The 17536-nt window shown below is 38.5% G+C and overlaps 1 protein-coding gene across 2 annotated transcripts in view; it reads left to right on the top strand.

Annotated features, from left to right (window-relative positions):
• Window positions 1-17536, top strand: part of tenm2b (teneurin transmembrane protein 2b) — a 209647-nt gene that overhangs the window by 137357 nt on the left and 54754 nt on the right. For both annotated transcript variants that reach the window (XM_065287532.1, XM_065287533.1), the window contains exons 4-5: window positions 9374-9496; window positions 16931-17148. In XM_065287532.1, coding sequence (XP_065143604.1) covers window positions 9374-9496; window positions 16931-17148 — 341 coding nt within the window. The remainder of the gene's footprint in view (window positions 1-9373; window positions 9497-16930; window positions 17149-17536) is intronic.

The following is a 17536-nucleotide window of genomic DNA, read 5'->3' as shown; positions in this document are numbered from 1 at the left end:
TAGTTCTATTGCACTTATGTATTCTTGTTTTTGTGTTGTTCTAATTGCTTCTATTGTTTACCTCATTTGTAAGTCGCTTTGGATAAAAGCATCTGCTAAATGACTAAATGTGAAAGTAAATGCAGATTACTTTCCTATGAAAAATGCAAAAATAATATAGTTTTCTTTGAAAGTTCATGCTTGAATTAATGGGGTGGAGAAGTTAAATGATGTAGTGATGCATCATTATTTTTTCTCAAACGATTTTGGATCAATCCACAAAAACTAATAACTTAAAAAAATCATAAAAACATGCTAAATATTTTCTATACACTCCTAAAAATAAAAGTGCTTAAAGGGTTTTCTATAACATTGTGAAGCACCTTTATTTTTAAGAGTGTACAGAAATGAAATGGCATTTAGCATATGTAATGAAAAACGTCTACCCATTCTCACAAAATTATATACCCATAGTCACGTCATTTTTTATTATTTTTCGTGATACTGTGACTAATTTCCGAGTTTTTTCGTGATCGTATCACAAATTTCTGTTTATGTGTCATTGTCACGTATTGGTTACTCTGCTTTTTCCTATTTTCAAACCATTGTTGCTTCGGTTTAGGGTTAGATTTGGTGTTTGCGTTAGGATGTCACTTTAAGTATTGGTTTATTGATTTATTTTTTTATATTTTCTGATTTTTAAACCACTGTTGCCTAGTGTTAGGGTTAGAGTTGGGTTTGTGTAAGGATGTCATTTTATGTAAATCTAACCCTAAACTGAAGCGACAATGGTAAGAAAATAGGACAAAATAGTTGAGTAACCAATCCGTGACAATGACACATAAACAGAAATTTGTGATACGATCACGAAAAAACGCGAATATTTGTAACAGTATCACCAAAAAAAATATGTGACTATAGGTACATAATAAATGAGTACGTAAGAACATAGGACAAAGCAGTTGAGTAACCAATCTGTGACAATGAAACAAAAACAGAAATTTGTGATACGATCACGCAGAAATTTGTAACAATATCACGAAAAAAAAATACGTGACTATAGGTACATAATTTCGTGAGACTAGGCTGCTAATGTATAGGATGCACGTTGGGTCTTGATCATACTATTGGGGCTTATATGAAGATGCTGCCTGTACATTATCCCGTTTATTATTTTATTTTTTACTTTTTTACTTTCATTTAGCTGATGCTTTTATCCAAAGCGACTTACAATTGCTGTATATGTCAGATGTCGCACACCTCTGGAGCAATTAGGGGTTAAAGGAACAGTAAGAAATTAATATCAATCAATCAAAAAATGGCCCTTATATGTTATCAGACATTAAGAAATAATTTTAATTTCATATACTTATATCACTGACAACAGTGGTCCGGCGAGGATAAAAAGTGGAGTTGCAGCCGTCAACTGATGTTTATGTTGTCATGTAGTGTTTTGGTCTGATGCGCCACCCTCCTTCTATCTACCAATCACAAAGTCAGTAGTGTTTTGACATACAGGTTGCCAACCCTGCTCTACTTACCACAGCTGCAGCTACGAACGTGTCGTATAAAAAATGTCTAATGTTATGAATCTGAAATACGTTGTGACAAAGTCTGAAATAAAACAAGGATTTGGATAAGAGATGCCTTTGAAAGATGGCTGAAAACGGAGAAGAATTTGAATCTGCCCTAATCGTGTAATGTTACATCTTCTCCATAGTAGAATCGCTGCGTGCACAATTATTGAAAAACAATATGGATAGAGGATTATTTTATACAAAATCGGACGGAATATCAATATTTCTCATATCTAATACTGCAAGTGGGTGTTATATTGTGAACGTTTGGCATGGAGCAGCGCGAGTCTGTAGTTGGACTTGCTGTTTCATAATAAAGGTACGATGTCATTTTATAAATGAACAATTCAGATATGACCTCTTGCATTAAATGTATTATAATTTTGCTAGAGCATTTATTTCATGAAACAGCACTTCGAAATGACATCTAAACCCTTTATAATGATATATGGCATGACAAGTTTAATACCCTTCTTCATCAATATGATACATTGTAAACTTTATCGTTTGTAAACAAAGACTTGTCGTGCCCGCCAGCGGGTCCTACATACGATTCCTTTAAGTGTCTTGCTCAGGCGTGTGTCTTATCCACTGCGCCTTCAACACCCCATTAAACAGCTATTTACTTTAAAAGTAAGGTAAGAAACAAGAAATCTTGATTTGAAATATTTTATTTGCTAATTTTATAACAAATACAGACCTTCTGCGAGGGAAAACGTATTTAATTTCCATTTTAACATAACGCAAGACGTTCAAATGTCACGAATACACTATTCGGTTTAATCATTTGAAAATATAATGTCATATATGTTATTAAAAGACATTTTTATTTATTTTTGTGTAATATTAAACTGTACCTGTCAAAATAATTTGCAGCCGTGTGTTATTAGTTTTGAGCAGTGAAAAGAACGAAGCTTGGCCTGTTGTGACTGGCCAATCAGAATCAAGCATTTTAGAGTGCTGTGTAATATGTTAAAAAAGACATCTTTACGAAAACAACAAACTAATATTCTCATAAACTCTATATATAGAGGACATTTTCATGCACACCAGGCCCCAGAGTGTATTACACGCTAAAAAATTGATAACATACAGAAAGCGCTGATTGACAATAACAAACTATAAGGTCGCGCTTATGCTGCATTTCATTTACACAGAATGTGTGTCGCAGGGCAAGCTCTAATTCTCTATTATTACTCCTGCTCGTTCTCTTTCTGTCGCTGATATATTTTAATAAGAATTTAATGCAGAACTTGTCAATGAGCAACTATAACTCGCCAAAGATTTGTGCCCTTTCTCGCTTACTGTAAATTACGATGCATCAAGAATCAGGTTTGTGACTTTTTAAATCTACAGTGAATCAAATCGTAATGCACCTAAGGATTATGAACATGTAAGATCAGAAAAAATGTTTGTTTTTATGCTTACATCACTCAAAACCTGTAATGACTCAACACCCCTGCATCCTGTCAATCATACAGACTCATTTATGGTCCAGACTCTCTCAACTCTATGGTTGCACACTGTATGCCAGTCAAATGACTCATTATATATCCACTTATTGCCAGCATGCACTTTAACTGTCACCTGTCTATTTTATATACGGGCACACACTCAAGCCTCATCACACGCAACTCGTGTGGGTACGCAAACAAACACAACAATCAGTCACACACCTACACCCTCTGAGATGGTGCCGATTCTGTCTCGCTGAGATAATATGTTCACCACCCAATCTCTAACTCGCAGCCCTCTGCCGTCTGCCTGAACTCAAATCGACACACTCCAGCATACATGCCCGAAGCTGATTAAAATGACACGTTTCATTTTTACTCTCACTTTTATATTTACTTTCCCCCTTTTTCTGACATCTGCTTAATATTAAGCTGGCTGAGTGACGGGGAACCAAATAAGGGTTTGATTATATCTGCGGTTTGACGCGTGCACGTGTGGATCGCGGGACAAAGATCATGTGATCCCTCTTGTCACTCTAAATCTGTGATAGAAAATGCTGTCAATCAAAGTGTCGCCCTTGCGTTTGTGTGATTCAGAGCGGGCAAAGAGGCGAGTTTGCTGTAGCGCGTGTGCGCGCGGTTATACCGTGGGGAGTGATTGTTGTGCTCAGTGCATTTGACAAGCCAAGTGGAATAGATTGGATCCATCTCGTCATGCCATTCAACACACCCATGCAGGACGTTCAGGGAGGCGTGTGTTTTTAAACTCACGGACCTTGCATGCCTCAAGCAACGTCCTTGATTTTGTGACTTTTTTCTGGAGATTAGAAGTTTTCCTAGGATGTTGAGTGAGCTGATGTAATCAGATATAGTCTAACGTTTCATTCATCGCAGCAGATCAAGTTGTCAACGGGTCCTCATATGTACCATTTACTGTAGGTACAGAAGCATATACAATATGTACCTCTGAGCAACCAATGCAGCATGCAAAGGTGCTTTTTGAAAAGGTACCGCTCCAGGGACAGATAGGGACCATTTGTGGCCAATCATAGATGTCTTAGTAGGTCTGTTAGTTAAACAAGCCTTCTGTAACATAAGGTGAATATTGCTGCGAAGTGAGGATGGGTTGCGTCAGGTTGACTGAAGTGCAACGGCGCGTGTGTGTACGTACATGTGAGCTCCACGGGGACATGCTCACAGGGCTGTTTTCATTCACACAGAAACAGAGAGGAATAGATGAAGCCTTAGGAATAGGGCTCCTACCCTCCGGTTTGTTCCCTGGTGAGCTTCTCCCTCACTGGGATCACCGGTCATCTCGCTGCCTTCAGGTCCTCCCACACTTTGTAGCCGGACTTCAAAGCAGCTCGGATTGAACGATTTGTTTGCTTTTTGCTGGAATGGTGCCCATAGGGACCAGCCTGTTTTATCCATACATATCCCTCCTGTGTATAAAGCAACACCAGGCCTAATAAATCATTAAATGGTGAGCAAATACCAGCCGTATGTGATCATGAGCAAGTGAGCCGGGATCCAACGGGTGACAGAATGTCAAGGGTTGCCAGACCATCCCATCAACATTTCTGCAGTACGTACTGGATCAGCAACGGTTACCCATGTATCTGTTCAGGCCCAATCTTAATTTCACAGCATCTCTCTCGCTGTCAGAGGTGAGTCAGCTCTCTTAAGCAGTCAGTCCACAACCGTGAGCTCATGAAGGAGATCATCTGACTTGCCCGTAACCTCCCCACACGCACACACACTCCACTGTTCACAGCCCTGCCTGAGGTCAGCGCTTCTCCTACATTAGCACAGCCCTTTTATATGCACACGGCAGAATACTTAAGGACTCCCCGTGCACCGCCAGTGGCTCGAAACACCACACGTGCCTTTTAAAGCCGCAGTTCATCCTGGGTATAAGGTACAGAGTCATAGTCCCTATTGGGTGATGAAAGACGGTTGGAATGCTCAGCGCTAAACTGAACCCAGGGAAAGAAACATTACAAGGAAGGCGCATTGCGGTTGTGTTATTAAAATAGATTGACAAAAAGAGTTCACTCCCACTTTTACACCGCTGCTGATACAGCTCGGTGGAAGCAAGCTCGGTACGTCAAGTACGGACGCAGACTTCATTTTCTCTGTGAGCTTTAAAAGCCGAGCAGAAAGTGTTTAATCACCCAAGACAAGGGAAATCCTTTGATGTGTGTCTTGTTTATCTCTTGTTTATCTTTTTTTTTTGTGTGTAGGTATTCATACAGTGTTCCCTTTAAGAGGTGAATTATACATCAAGATTACATAAGTAAGATACGTCTTCTCATGAATTTCGCATCTAACACATTTCATCTTAATAATTAATGCTTATTGCGCAGACTGAGTTGGTTGAAGGTCTCTCTCTCATTTGATCAGCAAGAAAAAGCGCAAAGCACGACTAATGTTAATGGGGCCAGACATGAGACCAGTATGTGCCCTTTAGACATTTGAGGGGATGCTTGAACGTCCCTTTAACCCCTTGACGCGCTAATTTGTGAACGAGATGACAACAGTTTTTTTAACGCTGTTAACAATCTCTATATAGCCTACTGTCTACAAACATTACTAATATTAACATTACTATACATCGTTTAAAAGGTCTACAGGTTTAGCATCAGTGTATGGTCTCTGTTTGAGATACAGATGCTCTAGCATCATAAATGTTGTGTTTTGAGACAGAAGTCCAGATGACAACATGCAAAATATAAACGGGACTTCTTACCTTTGTGTTGATATAACGATCGCGAGTCAAATCCAGTCTGTTTCAGATGTGTGAATAACCCATGAAAATGCATATAATCCGTGAAATGTAGATATGTAGTCTGTTGTTTACATCAGATTTCGCATGAATGTCTTGTAATAGAATATAATATACAATCTGAGGACTATTTACGTCGTTACAGTTTATATGAGATTACACTTTAGGTTCAGCTAAACACATAAACCCGCAGTCAAACTTTGTTTTTAAAAGTAGGCGGGAGTATAATACATAATATCCAAACAGCGCTGTCAAAAATCGTAATGTCATTTGACTCGCTCATTCCTCCAGTGACTACATGGAAAATATTGATAGACAGAATGTGTAGCCAATTAGATAACGAATCCAACCATCTTTGTGTGACGTTTTATTTCATGGTGAGGAAATTGCATTTTATATGCTAACGTAAGGATAAATAATAATAATAAGAACGAACGAATGTGTATGCATGTAAACAAAGACTTTTATTTTGGGACTGACTGGCACTTAGAAAAGGCACTAGTCTTACAAAAACCCTTGCAAGAACCTCATTTTTGGGCCTGTTGACCTCAAACGTGAAACATAAATTCTTTAAACATGATTCCAAAGTCACATTACATTTATCATAAAGTTTTTAAAAGATGTTATGCAAAAAAAAATGTATTCCAATGTACTTCAGCCTCTCTAACGTTTTTCATTTTTAACTTAAAATAATTTTGAAACATGAAAATTTCTTTCTTATGATACCATAGTTATGCATATACTCTAAATGGTTTAGTGATCACAACCCTTTTAGTGAAAGTAGGTCTTTTTATGGTTTGGGTGAGAGTGGGGGTGCTTTTCAAGAGGTAAACCACCATTACACAATTTTTCTTAGTGTTACTTTTGAATGCATTTTATCTTTTTTTAAAAAGCCCATTCAAATAGCATTTAATTATTGTAAATGTGTATATTTATGTTGTTACTGTTGTTATTGTTAATTGAATATCCTGTGCTCACACATGTATGCCTTGTTAGCACATTCGCTGGAAATGAAAAGCTGTAAACACGCTATTGTAATTACTTAGCCTGTTTAAATTCTTTACATAGTGACGCACTTTGTCTGGATGCATTTAACTCTTTCACCGCCAGCATTTTTAAAAAAAGTTGCCAGCCAGCGCCAGCGTTTTTCATGATTTTCACCGAAGTTTAATGCCTTCCAGAAAATGTTCTTCTTTAAATATATAAACATACAATATACCAAATGAAAGAACAGACCCTCTGCTTTCAAAAAAAAAAAAACGTTTCATCCTACCTTCAGTGGTTCTTTTGCAATCAGCTTTTGAATATGGGTAGGTTTTTGCAAAAACACCACATTTTGAGCAAAAAGCAGAGATAATTCCATTTTTGTGATGGACTTTTCATAGAGATCCCATTCAGAGCGATCTTTAAAACAGACACGGACATGCAGCAGCTTGCCATAGGGTAATACTTCCGGTTTTACGGAAAGACGGAAAATCTCGTTATTGTCGGGGAAACGTTTTCTCTTAATTGACGAGATATCTCGTCAATGGCGGGGAAAGAGTTAAGAATATCTACTAAGGTACAGTAAGCATGTTAAAATATTTAAAAGCTTTTTTGATTTTAACGCAACTGCTACGTGCATACAAGCACAGCTGTGAAGGTAATAAATTGACATTGTTCTGAAATCAGACATTAATCTCATTAGGTTGACCACAGCTGCAATAACACAGTGATGCTAAAATGTTATTATTCTGTGATATTTAAAGGTTGAGTTATTTATTTATTTTTTTTATGTGATTGAAACAACCCCAGCTCACCTACTTCCTCACTGTATACTGCCCCCTACAGTCTCCTAATGAAAACCAACACAGTCTCACACCCATGGCGTCAATATTTGACGACACTTGACCATGCGTCAATATGTTGACGCGGAGGGTATACCTTTCGCGTCACTTTTTGACGAACTGGGGACTTCAATACTATTAGGTACGCGAAATTAAACAGTTGTCAACTGACATTGGGGTTAGGGATAGGTTTGGGTAGGGATGTCATTATGTAAATCTAACCCTAAACCGACGCGAAAATGGTAGAAAATGGTAAGAAAATAGGAAAGAGAATTTCGCGTACCTGATAGTATTGAAGTCCCCAGTTCGTCAAAAAGTGACGCGAAAGGTATACCCTCCGCGTCAACATATTGACGCATGGTCAAGTGTCGTCAAATATTGACGCCATGGGGTGAGACTGGGTTGTGAAAACACCCATCACACTGGATTGTCTTTCCATCCCGGTCTTTTGCCCAATTGAGTTTGCTGATCTTGCTGATCTGACCTCACAGACAAAGCTAATCCAAGAATAGCATCACGTTTGTAGTATCAGATTTGAGTTCGGAATGCAGTGGATGGTTGTGTTTGTCTTGATTCTTCATGGCACTGTTCAGTGGAACAAGACGTCTCGGGTCATAACAAGGCCATATCTGTCAGTGAGTATTGCGATGAGATGGTAGAAAGAAAGCATAGGAGATAGAGGACACAGAAAAAGGACGAGAAAATAAAGATAAGGCTTGATTAGAGGACGGAGCGATAAGATCCATTGATGAGAAATAGTGCAGGACAATGAAGTTAATGCTTCAGAGCAGCTTGTAGCCTGTGGCAGTCAGCTCTTTCTTTTGACCCCTATACACAAGTAAGACAATGAGGCGCAAAATTTGCGGAGAAAGCAAGAGAAGGACTGCGTGGGCATTGATTTAACGTGGATGAGATTCAGGGAGGGTATTGAAGTAGTAGGGGTGGAGGTGAAGGGAGATTCTTGCAAACGTCTGCGGTTTCTCGCAAGATTTTGTGTGTGTGACTGCACTCATTTTTACTCTGGGGAAATGCTGAAAGCCTCTACTATAATTTCTACCAACAATTATTTTTATCATTATCATATTTTTAAAATGCTACTTGAGGTATTTGAATATTGCATATCGAGTGATGGCTAATGAAGCTAATCAGTTTCTACAAAGTGTTGGAAGCAGCGATTATGGTGCATATGGGGTGCGGAGAGAAACGCAGGCGCTTAGCCAAAATCCCCTGTAGTGAGCGCACACACAAAAACGAACGTAAGAAGGTGGTGAGAATTTTTGGCATCTGTCACCGACTTTTAACTGGCTTCAGTATATAATTTTTTTGCCCGAGACAATTTTCCTGTACCTTCGCACCTTGCTTTGCGGTATCAAGATAACTGTCACTTCCTTCGCGACTCTCATTGTGTGGCGTTTGACATTTCGTCTCCCGCCTTTTCCACTCGCTCGGCGTGACATATTCATATCTACGCCGAATTTAGCATTCCTGTAACGGTTTGGATTAAACCCGGTCCAACTAAACCTGTCTGGGCACGGAGCCCAAACAAAGCACAGACTGTAGTCAAAGTGTCGTTTGCTATAATGAGTGTATTTGTATGCTAAAGTCTCCTCTGTCAGCAAGAGTTATAGTTATATGGGTGTCGCATGCTCTCGGCTGTCGGAATGTGTCATCCGTGTATATATAAAGTGGTCGGAAGGTGTAATACAGTGTCATGTCCTATTTTATAATTCTCTCTTTTTCTCTCTTTCTCAGCTCTTAATCTGCTCGGCTTGAATTGGCGGCTGAAACCCGCTGAAGGGCATCTAGTGAGCACTGGCCTCAGCATGAGTATTCCTGGCATCGGTGACGTGGCAACGGCGCCCTCCGGAGGCAGAGGTAAAAACCTAAATGGGTGCATTTGATATGAATGTAAATCACCTGATGCAAATGAATCCTATTTACCTGAATGAATATCCAAAGTCACCACTCACATGTTATAAAAACCATAGTCTACTTTAATGTTCCCTAATGATTAAAATCTACCAGATTGTTTTAGGAGTACTGATGAGAGCATGGTAATAAAGTTATAATAAATGATTTAAGAACTGATTTATATGCACTACTGGTTTAGGGTGACTAAAGGTTGTCTTGACCTTGCAAACCTTTTGATCTAAAGGCGTATGCTTAAATTAATCAAATTAGTCAGAGCCGATGGTGTAGTGGACAGTGCTTCAACATATAATGCAGATGCACTTTCAGTGACCCAAATTCGAAGCCTGGCTCGAGGTCCTTTGCCGATCCCGTACCCCTCTCTCCACCCTTTACTTTCCTGTCCTCTCATTACATTACATTACTATCTGTCAAAAAAAGGCAAAAGTGGCACAAAAATACTGAAAATAGTTTTGTAAAACCACACGATTGTGTACACACCAGTGTTTCTCAAACTGTTTCTGCCATTTCCCACTTTGGAGGTAGATAAGGGTTCCAAGCCCCACCTGTCCCCAATTTCCCCAACAAAATGTCCATCAAGTAGGCTTTAAGTTTAACTGTTAATATATGGTAACACTTTACTTGAAGGGGTGTTCATAAGACAGACATGACAACTTTATAATCATGACATGACACGTGACATGACAAATGGACTGCATTTATATAGCACTTTCATAGACCAATGACCATCCAAAGTGCTTTACATATTTACAGATAACTTGACATAAACCAATACATCATAACCTATCATGACGATTTGACAATACCAAGACAACATAGGTTGTAATAAATCTGTTATAAACATGACATAGCAGATTAATTATTAAACTTAAGAAACTAACTAGCTTTAGCTTTAATACGTGCCATTGTAGTTGAAGTCAAGAAAAATATCCATAAAACAACTTGATAGAGTATTAACACTGACATTTGACAATGACATTTAAATGACAACTTCAATTTGTATCACTGGTAAAAAGTGGTCAGAAAAATATTCATGACACAATTATAATGGCCTCATGACAGCCAATGTCAAACCAACCAATTGATATTTTCTTGCAATGTTAACCCATACAGCTAGGTCTTTTCTTAATTAGGTTTGATCATTAATCTGCTATGTCATTGTTATGACAGATTTATGATAAGTTATGATGTATTGGTTTATGTCAAGTAGTCATAACAAAGACATCTCAAACAATGTCATCTTTGCATTTAAAATGACATAATTGAGTAAATGACACTTATGGCATGATTATGAAGGTGTCATTTGAGTCTTATGAACACCCCTTCAAGTAAAGTGTTACCAAATGTATTTATTCATATCATATTTTAAAGCAGGTCTCTTTAATGTTTTCGAGGCGGGGACCCCTTAGATGAGAGAGGTATAGAGCAGGGACCCCCTGACACTAAATATATAAAACAGAGAAATTTAATAAGCAATAAGGTACCAGAGGCTGCCTTTTTGGAGTGGAGTAAAGTACAACTATTGACCAATCAGAATTAAGGACTGGAACTGTTTTATAAATAGATAAACCATATTGTCACAGCCATTCTTTATTAAAAGAGTACATTAGCACTATTATGCTGTTTTTGTACATGCATACTTTTTTGTTAAAGTAGATTTGGTTAAAATATTTTATTTTAAGGTATTTGCAGTGTAATACATTTCATTATACTGTGAATTGGACAATAACACATTTACCTTACCCTGGGATTTCAGTTTATAAAGATGACTGATCATGGTGAAAGGCACAATGTCAATCTGGTGGGGATAGAGGTTGTGCTACTTTATAATTCAGAGGTTTGTTGTCTTTCCCGTGTATCATAATTGTCACGAGTTTGAGTTACACGCGTTTATTTTCTACAGAGCACTGATTCTAAAATAACAATATGAAAGACACACTTAAGATTTACCTGTTTTATTATTCCTGAGAAGACATTTATAATCTTCGGATATTTTATTTTGGTCCACTTGCTAAACTGAATGCGCGCTTTCAAGCCTATGTGGCCACGCACGTGCACAACTTACAGGGGACATGTAACGTTTTGGACACGCTTTACGTTTTTAGCTAAAAATAGCTTGTGGTTAAACATCATTTGGCAGACCCCTGGAGTTCCGTCGGACCCCGGTTGAAGACCCATGTTTGAAAGCATTAAACACTTTCAATAGAGAAAAAATGTGAAAATGTATCATCACTGTGCATGAAATATCACTTTGTTTAAAAGTAAATAATAATAATGGAACTGTGTTTGCACTTTGTCTCTGACAAAACTTATCATACTTTCTCTTCGGCTGGCTTTTTGGTTGATTAGCTCCACTGTCTGTCTTGGACTTATCCATTGTTAACTTTTATTCCCGCTACTGCCTATACTGCCGCTTAACATTAAAGTTTTTGTTCCGCTTCCATTAACATTCAGACATTAATTCATTCTTGTAGGCTATGGTTCGGCGTGACATTTTCTTCACAGTCGAAGTTAGGCTTATATTTAAATGTGTCATTTTGAGTGTACTGTATGGTCAATAAATAAAGGAATGAATAGAATGAATTTCTTCCGTTTGTCACGCCCCACTTGTAAAGTTTCCATTCCCCACCACTGGGGTCCGTCCTACACTTTGAGAAACGCTGATGTACACCAATGTAATGAGTTTACCACCACTTTCAAATGTGTTTGAAAGCAGATAATCTTAAACAGTTTTAGGCTCTGTTTACAATGTTTTACAAATGTTTCAACATTTTCCACTTGTCATTGGTTCAGCCAAATTTCAATACTCAAAACAATCAGTATATTGCTTAATCAGTAAATTAAGAGAGGACATTAGTGTAAAATCACAGTCTCGGTTTCTTTTTCAGGCAGCGACCTCTGGGATATTAGGATTAGATGTGCTAGATCTCAGTTAGTTAATGGTTCAAAGCACTGGCTAACTCTCAGCGGCTCAGATGCAAAGAATCTCCTCGACTGTTCTCCGTTCACCTCAAATGATTTATCATTATCAGAGTCAACACGTTCAGATGATAACGATTGCCTCTGACCTTTAGAGAGCGCTGGTATTGACACGCAGCACTTCTTCTCCCTTTAGACTTCTCTGAAAGAGTGCTGCTTCACAGAGGAAGACACACCGGTGCTAGTCAGGGTTTAACTAGAGAGAGTGTGCGTGTGTGTGCATGTTAATTGTTTATGTGCAAAATTGAATATCGTGGATGAACTGTGTGGGAAATAGAAAGACGTGCAAGTGTGAGGGCGATCTCTCGTACTACTTGTGTTTTTCCTGAAGGGTCTTTTGAATTTATTGTGAAGGACTAGCGGTTTACATAGTTGCTTATATACATACTTGCTCTAAAAATGACATCATGCTGGTCTCACATAATTGTGGACCATATTTTGTTATGCAGTCTTTAAAGGACCTTTTACCTAATCCACATCAGGACACATTTCAGTCCAAAACTAAATGCGCCTCTTTGTGCCAGGAAATAAGATGCATGTTGGATGGACACAAAATGGCTTTAATTTTAACAAACAGAGAAAACAAAAACCCATGGGGGGCAAAAATAACTCAACCATAATAAACTTGACTAAGACAGGTAACAAGAACACTTGACTAGAAGACTTAAATAAGAAGACAGTACATAAGAGTCATTACATTACAAAAACCATAACACAAGCATGAAATCACAAGGAACTGGCACAAGACAGCAAACACAAGAGCATTAAATAAGGGAGTAAATCAAGAGGACAACAGGTGATGATCATGAAACAAAATGGGATAATTAACGAGGAGAACGAGGGGATGGGGTCAGGAGACAAGAGAGGGAAAGCACACGGCCTGAATAAAAACAAACTTTCACACAAAGCAAAAAACTGTGACATGAAGACAGGATCATGACACTTTGACCTCCATATGAAATTGGTAAAGATAACATCACAGATGCCCTGTTTACACCTGGTATTAAGATGTGTTTAGATGGATTGGATCAGAATGCTTAAAGCAACACTATGTAGTTTCCATGTAAAAATGACTTACAGCTCCCCCATGTGGTTGAAAAGCGCAACAGTGCCTGGTATCAGACACTCTTCTGCAGGCAGGGGGAGGGGTGGGGCTGTGTGCTTTCCCTTCACCGCCACTTTCAGAGTGTGCTTGTAGCAGCTAGGAGGCTGCTCAGGTTGCAGCAACAGTACAATTTGTCCAGTTAAAAGTTGTTCTATCACTGAAATATTATTTAAAGGTAAAAAAAACTACATAGTGTTGCTTTAATACAGGTCTAAATGGACTGTAAACTGCTTTGATCTTGTCCACTTTCGTCCACATTCAGGGGTAGTCCAAAACACAGTTGACCGGAATGATTTTGTGTTGTAGATGCTTGTGTGGTCAAATTTGTTTCAACAGCCACAAAAGACTGCCTACTCTCCTAAGTTTCTCCATCAGTCCTGACTTCTAGTGCCAAGCCACAGTGTTTGGCATGGTTTTTAGACTATCATTGCCAAAATGAAAGCAGCTGCTCTCCGCCTCTTTTATTTTTTGTTTCATCTTGCAAGGGTGTAAAGTTGCTTGAGTTTATTTTGTCCAGTTTGTCTGAAATATTTGAAAAGCCCTTAGGGATGACCCCGAATAGTCGAAGATTTGATGCATCGATATGAGAAGCCTGATTCGACTACCAATCTCATAGTCGAATCGTTGCAGATGTGTTGAAATGAAGATCATTACATTTTGGGTGCACATTATCTGATTTAACAAATAACAGTTTTCTCCCAATATATTAATATTCATTTATTAATCAATGTTGAGCTGGCCAAGGTGCTGGCACATTCAATTTAACCGAATGCACTAGGTGCTCTCTGCGTGTCATATTTAGGATCATATTTAGGAGTTCATCAAACTAAACATAAAAAACAGATTTTTTCGACAGTTATAAGTTTTAAAATGTATTTAAAACAGGGTGGTTATCTTGTAAAATGTTAAATTTTAAAACCAGGTAAGCCGTTTCTGTAAATTTGTTGATGATACAAAAAATATCTGCACAGAACATAATTTATGCCAGACACAACTGTCTCTCTTGTGATTTAATATTATGCTTGTTGTTCACTTTCAAATGATAGAAAAGATATTCCTGAAATAAATGATATAAGAATCATCAGGTTTTAAGTGAATACAGAGATTATCAAAGTAAGCAAGCAGGTAGTTCTGTGCAAAATAATAAAGCGTAGTTGTCTATAAAATCATTAATTCCAGAGTTTATCTTGTTATAAATGAACATTTGAGGAATTGTATATAAAGTTTAGCTTTTATCGTTTACAGTAACAATCACAATTTATATGTCATTTGTAGTTTTTTTTTTGTCATGACTGCTTTGACGCGCTATATCTCAAAATTATACAAAATCGCTGAATTGTAGCCGGTGGGTGCTTTCCCAAGGATCACTTTTTTAAGTTTAGTTATAAAAATTATTGATATAACAAAAAGATATGTTATCTTATGAAATCTTATGATAAATCATTTAACAAATGTTTATATTGCCTTTCATTTTAACTTAAAAAGGATACAAATGCATCGTCAGTTTTGTCTTCATTCATCACTTGAAAGACTTGAAAATAAAAGTTAACCATTTGTTGACTACCTGGTGCCCCTCCCAACCCATGTGCACACACATAGATGATTTGACTATCTGTCGACTATAGAAAGATTTGACAATTCAGATTCGACTATGTAAATCCTTAGTAGAGGACACCCCTAACATATCCATGTACAAACATTGTGCAGCATGTTAACTAACAACACATGCAGCGATACTCTGGCATTCTGTAATATTAGTGCCCATCAACTTTACCCATCATATCCTCTGCAAAAATTAAAACGGACAAAACGGAATTTGGGAAAAATAAAAACGGAATTTGGGAAAAAATAAAACAGATTTTATCGGGCCCTAGGTACATTATGGCGGTTCAAAGTACTAATATGCACTCTTTGGGTACAAATGTGTACCTTTTTTAAAAGGGTACTGTCCCAGTAACAACTTGTGGACCTTTATTTCTGAGAGTGCAGACAAAAAATACTATAATGTAAGATTTATTGAGAAATTAAAAACTTAAATAAAGGGAAGCGGTTGGTGGTCGCCAGTCAAGAGCTCGGCTGGGCATCACGATGATGGGAGGCCAGTAGATCAGTTGTGTGATGAGCTTCACGTGTCTGTTAGTCTCAATGTCCTGGGGTTCCAGGATGAGACAGCGAAAGAGAAACAAAATGTTATTAGCGTAGGGGCCGCTCACAAATAATACAAGTGTCATGCAGTATAATGGATAAATGTCTGCTAACTATAAGTCTATGTTCAGTAAACAGTGAAAATAGTAAGAAAGAGATAATAAAAATTCAGTTCAGAGCAGACAAAATGTGCATTTTTGAGGTTAAGACCCTGCTTCATGCGAACAGTTTGGGCTGGCTGAGCTCTTGCAGAGAGCTTTTGGAGAGTGAAGTTCACTTCCAGAAAAGAAGACTCTTCCCATGCAGACTCCCCAGGGATCCTTCACTTCCCCATTTTAATATGGTTCTTCATTTCTCTCAGTCTCACTTTCACCATCTCTCACTCCCTGTCTTTCTCAGTGTGGCGCTCTCCTTTAGAGCAGATCTGTCCATCCATGCTCCGTGTTAATGAGGGAGGTCGGTGCGAGAGCTCCCACTGCTTACCAGACTGTGTTGCTTTAACCGGCCTATCACTCAGACCTGACACTATGTGTGTGTGTGTGTTATCCTGCAACAGACGCCTTGATCCATTAGGTTCTCTCTCTTTTTGTCTCCATCCCTCCCTATTACTTGTTTAAATCTTGCTAGAAGTTATAGCAGGTAGGAAAACAGATTGTCCTGGCTTATCAGAACTCATCAAACACAGAACGCTAGACTGACAGTTAACACCAAGCACATTCATGTTGCGCTGGACCTTCAGACACAACGGAGTGTGTTGCCTCCGATACCATCAAAGCCATTGTGCTGTGTAATTCTCATGCTGCAATCTATCTATGCTGTCAAAATGTTTTCTCCCTAGGGATTTGGAACAGATTTAGCAGATGTTATGGGGTGTATGTACCGGTTTGTGTATATAAGTATTTATTTGCATGTGTGTGCTCAGTTCTGTCATGCAATGGTAGTATTACTTCAAGGGAGAAGGTGGGGTTTTATTGACTAACCCTACACACTCATTTGTGATGAACTACGTCTCAGTGGAATTATGTATGTTGATTTTTCATATTACGCACTGCAAATATTTTCACAGAGAGCTGAGGATATTTCCTGAATAAAGTCTTTTTTCATCAAACAAATCCCATCTCTTGTTTCACCTCGCACCTCTTTGCTCTCAGGCTCCGTCTCTGGGCCGTGGGTGTTGAAGAACAGCAGTATAAACAGCGGGGAGCTGGTGCTGGGTCAGCGAATCAGTCAGGATGTTCCTCCGGGCGTCTTCTGGAGGTCTTTACTTCACCTGCGCCAGCCACACTTTCTCAAGTTCAACATCTCCCTGGGCAAGGACGCGCTGTTTGGGGTCTACATGCGGAAAGGCTTGCCTCCTTCACATGCTCAGGTGAGCGAATCACCTCATGTATCTTCTTTTAAAGGAGCTATAACTAATATAAGACCACGTATAATGTTAGCTTCCACCAAACATTTATATAATTAGGTTTTCACATTTTATCTGTAGCTTTCAAATAAACAGGTTGCTTTTAAAGGTGTAGTGTGTAATTTTTTGCGACATCTAGTGGTGAGGTTGCGAATTGCAACCAATGGCTTAGTCCACGGCTCACCGCTCGCTTTTGAAACACATAAAAAAGCTACAGTAAAGCCACTGGAAAAATATGTCATTGTCGGAGACAACTTAGTAAAAAAAAAGTTTGTCCGTTAAGGGCTTCTGTAGAAACATGGCGACACAAAATGGCGACTTCCACATAAGGGGACCCTTTGTGTATGTCAAT

The sequence above is a fragment of the Paramisgurnus dabryanus genome, chromosome 18, assembly GCF_030506205.2.
Source record: "Paramisgurnus dabryanus chromosome 18, PD_genome_1.1, whole genome shotgun sequence".
NCBI lineage: Eukaryota > Metazoa > Chordata > Actinopteri > Cypriniformes > Cobitidae > Paramisgurnus > Paramisgurnus dabryanus.
Note: the sequence above shows the minus strand (reverse complement) of the source record. Positions and strands in the feature narration are given on the sequence as shown.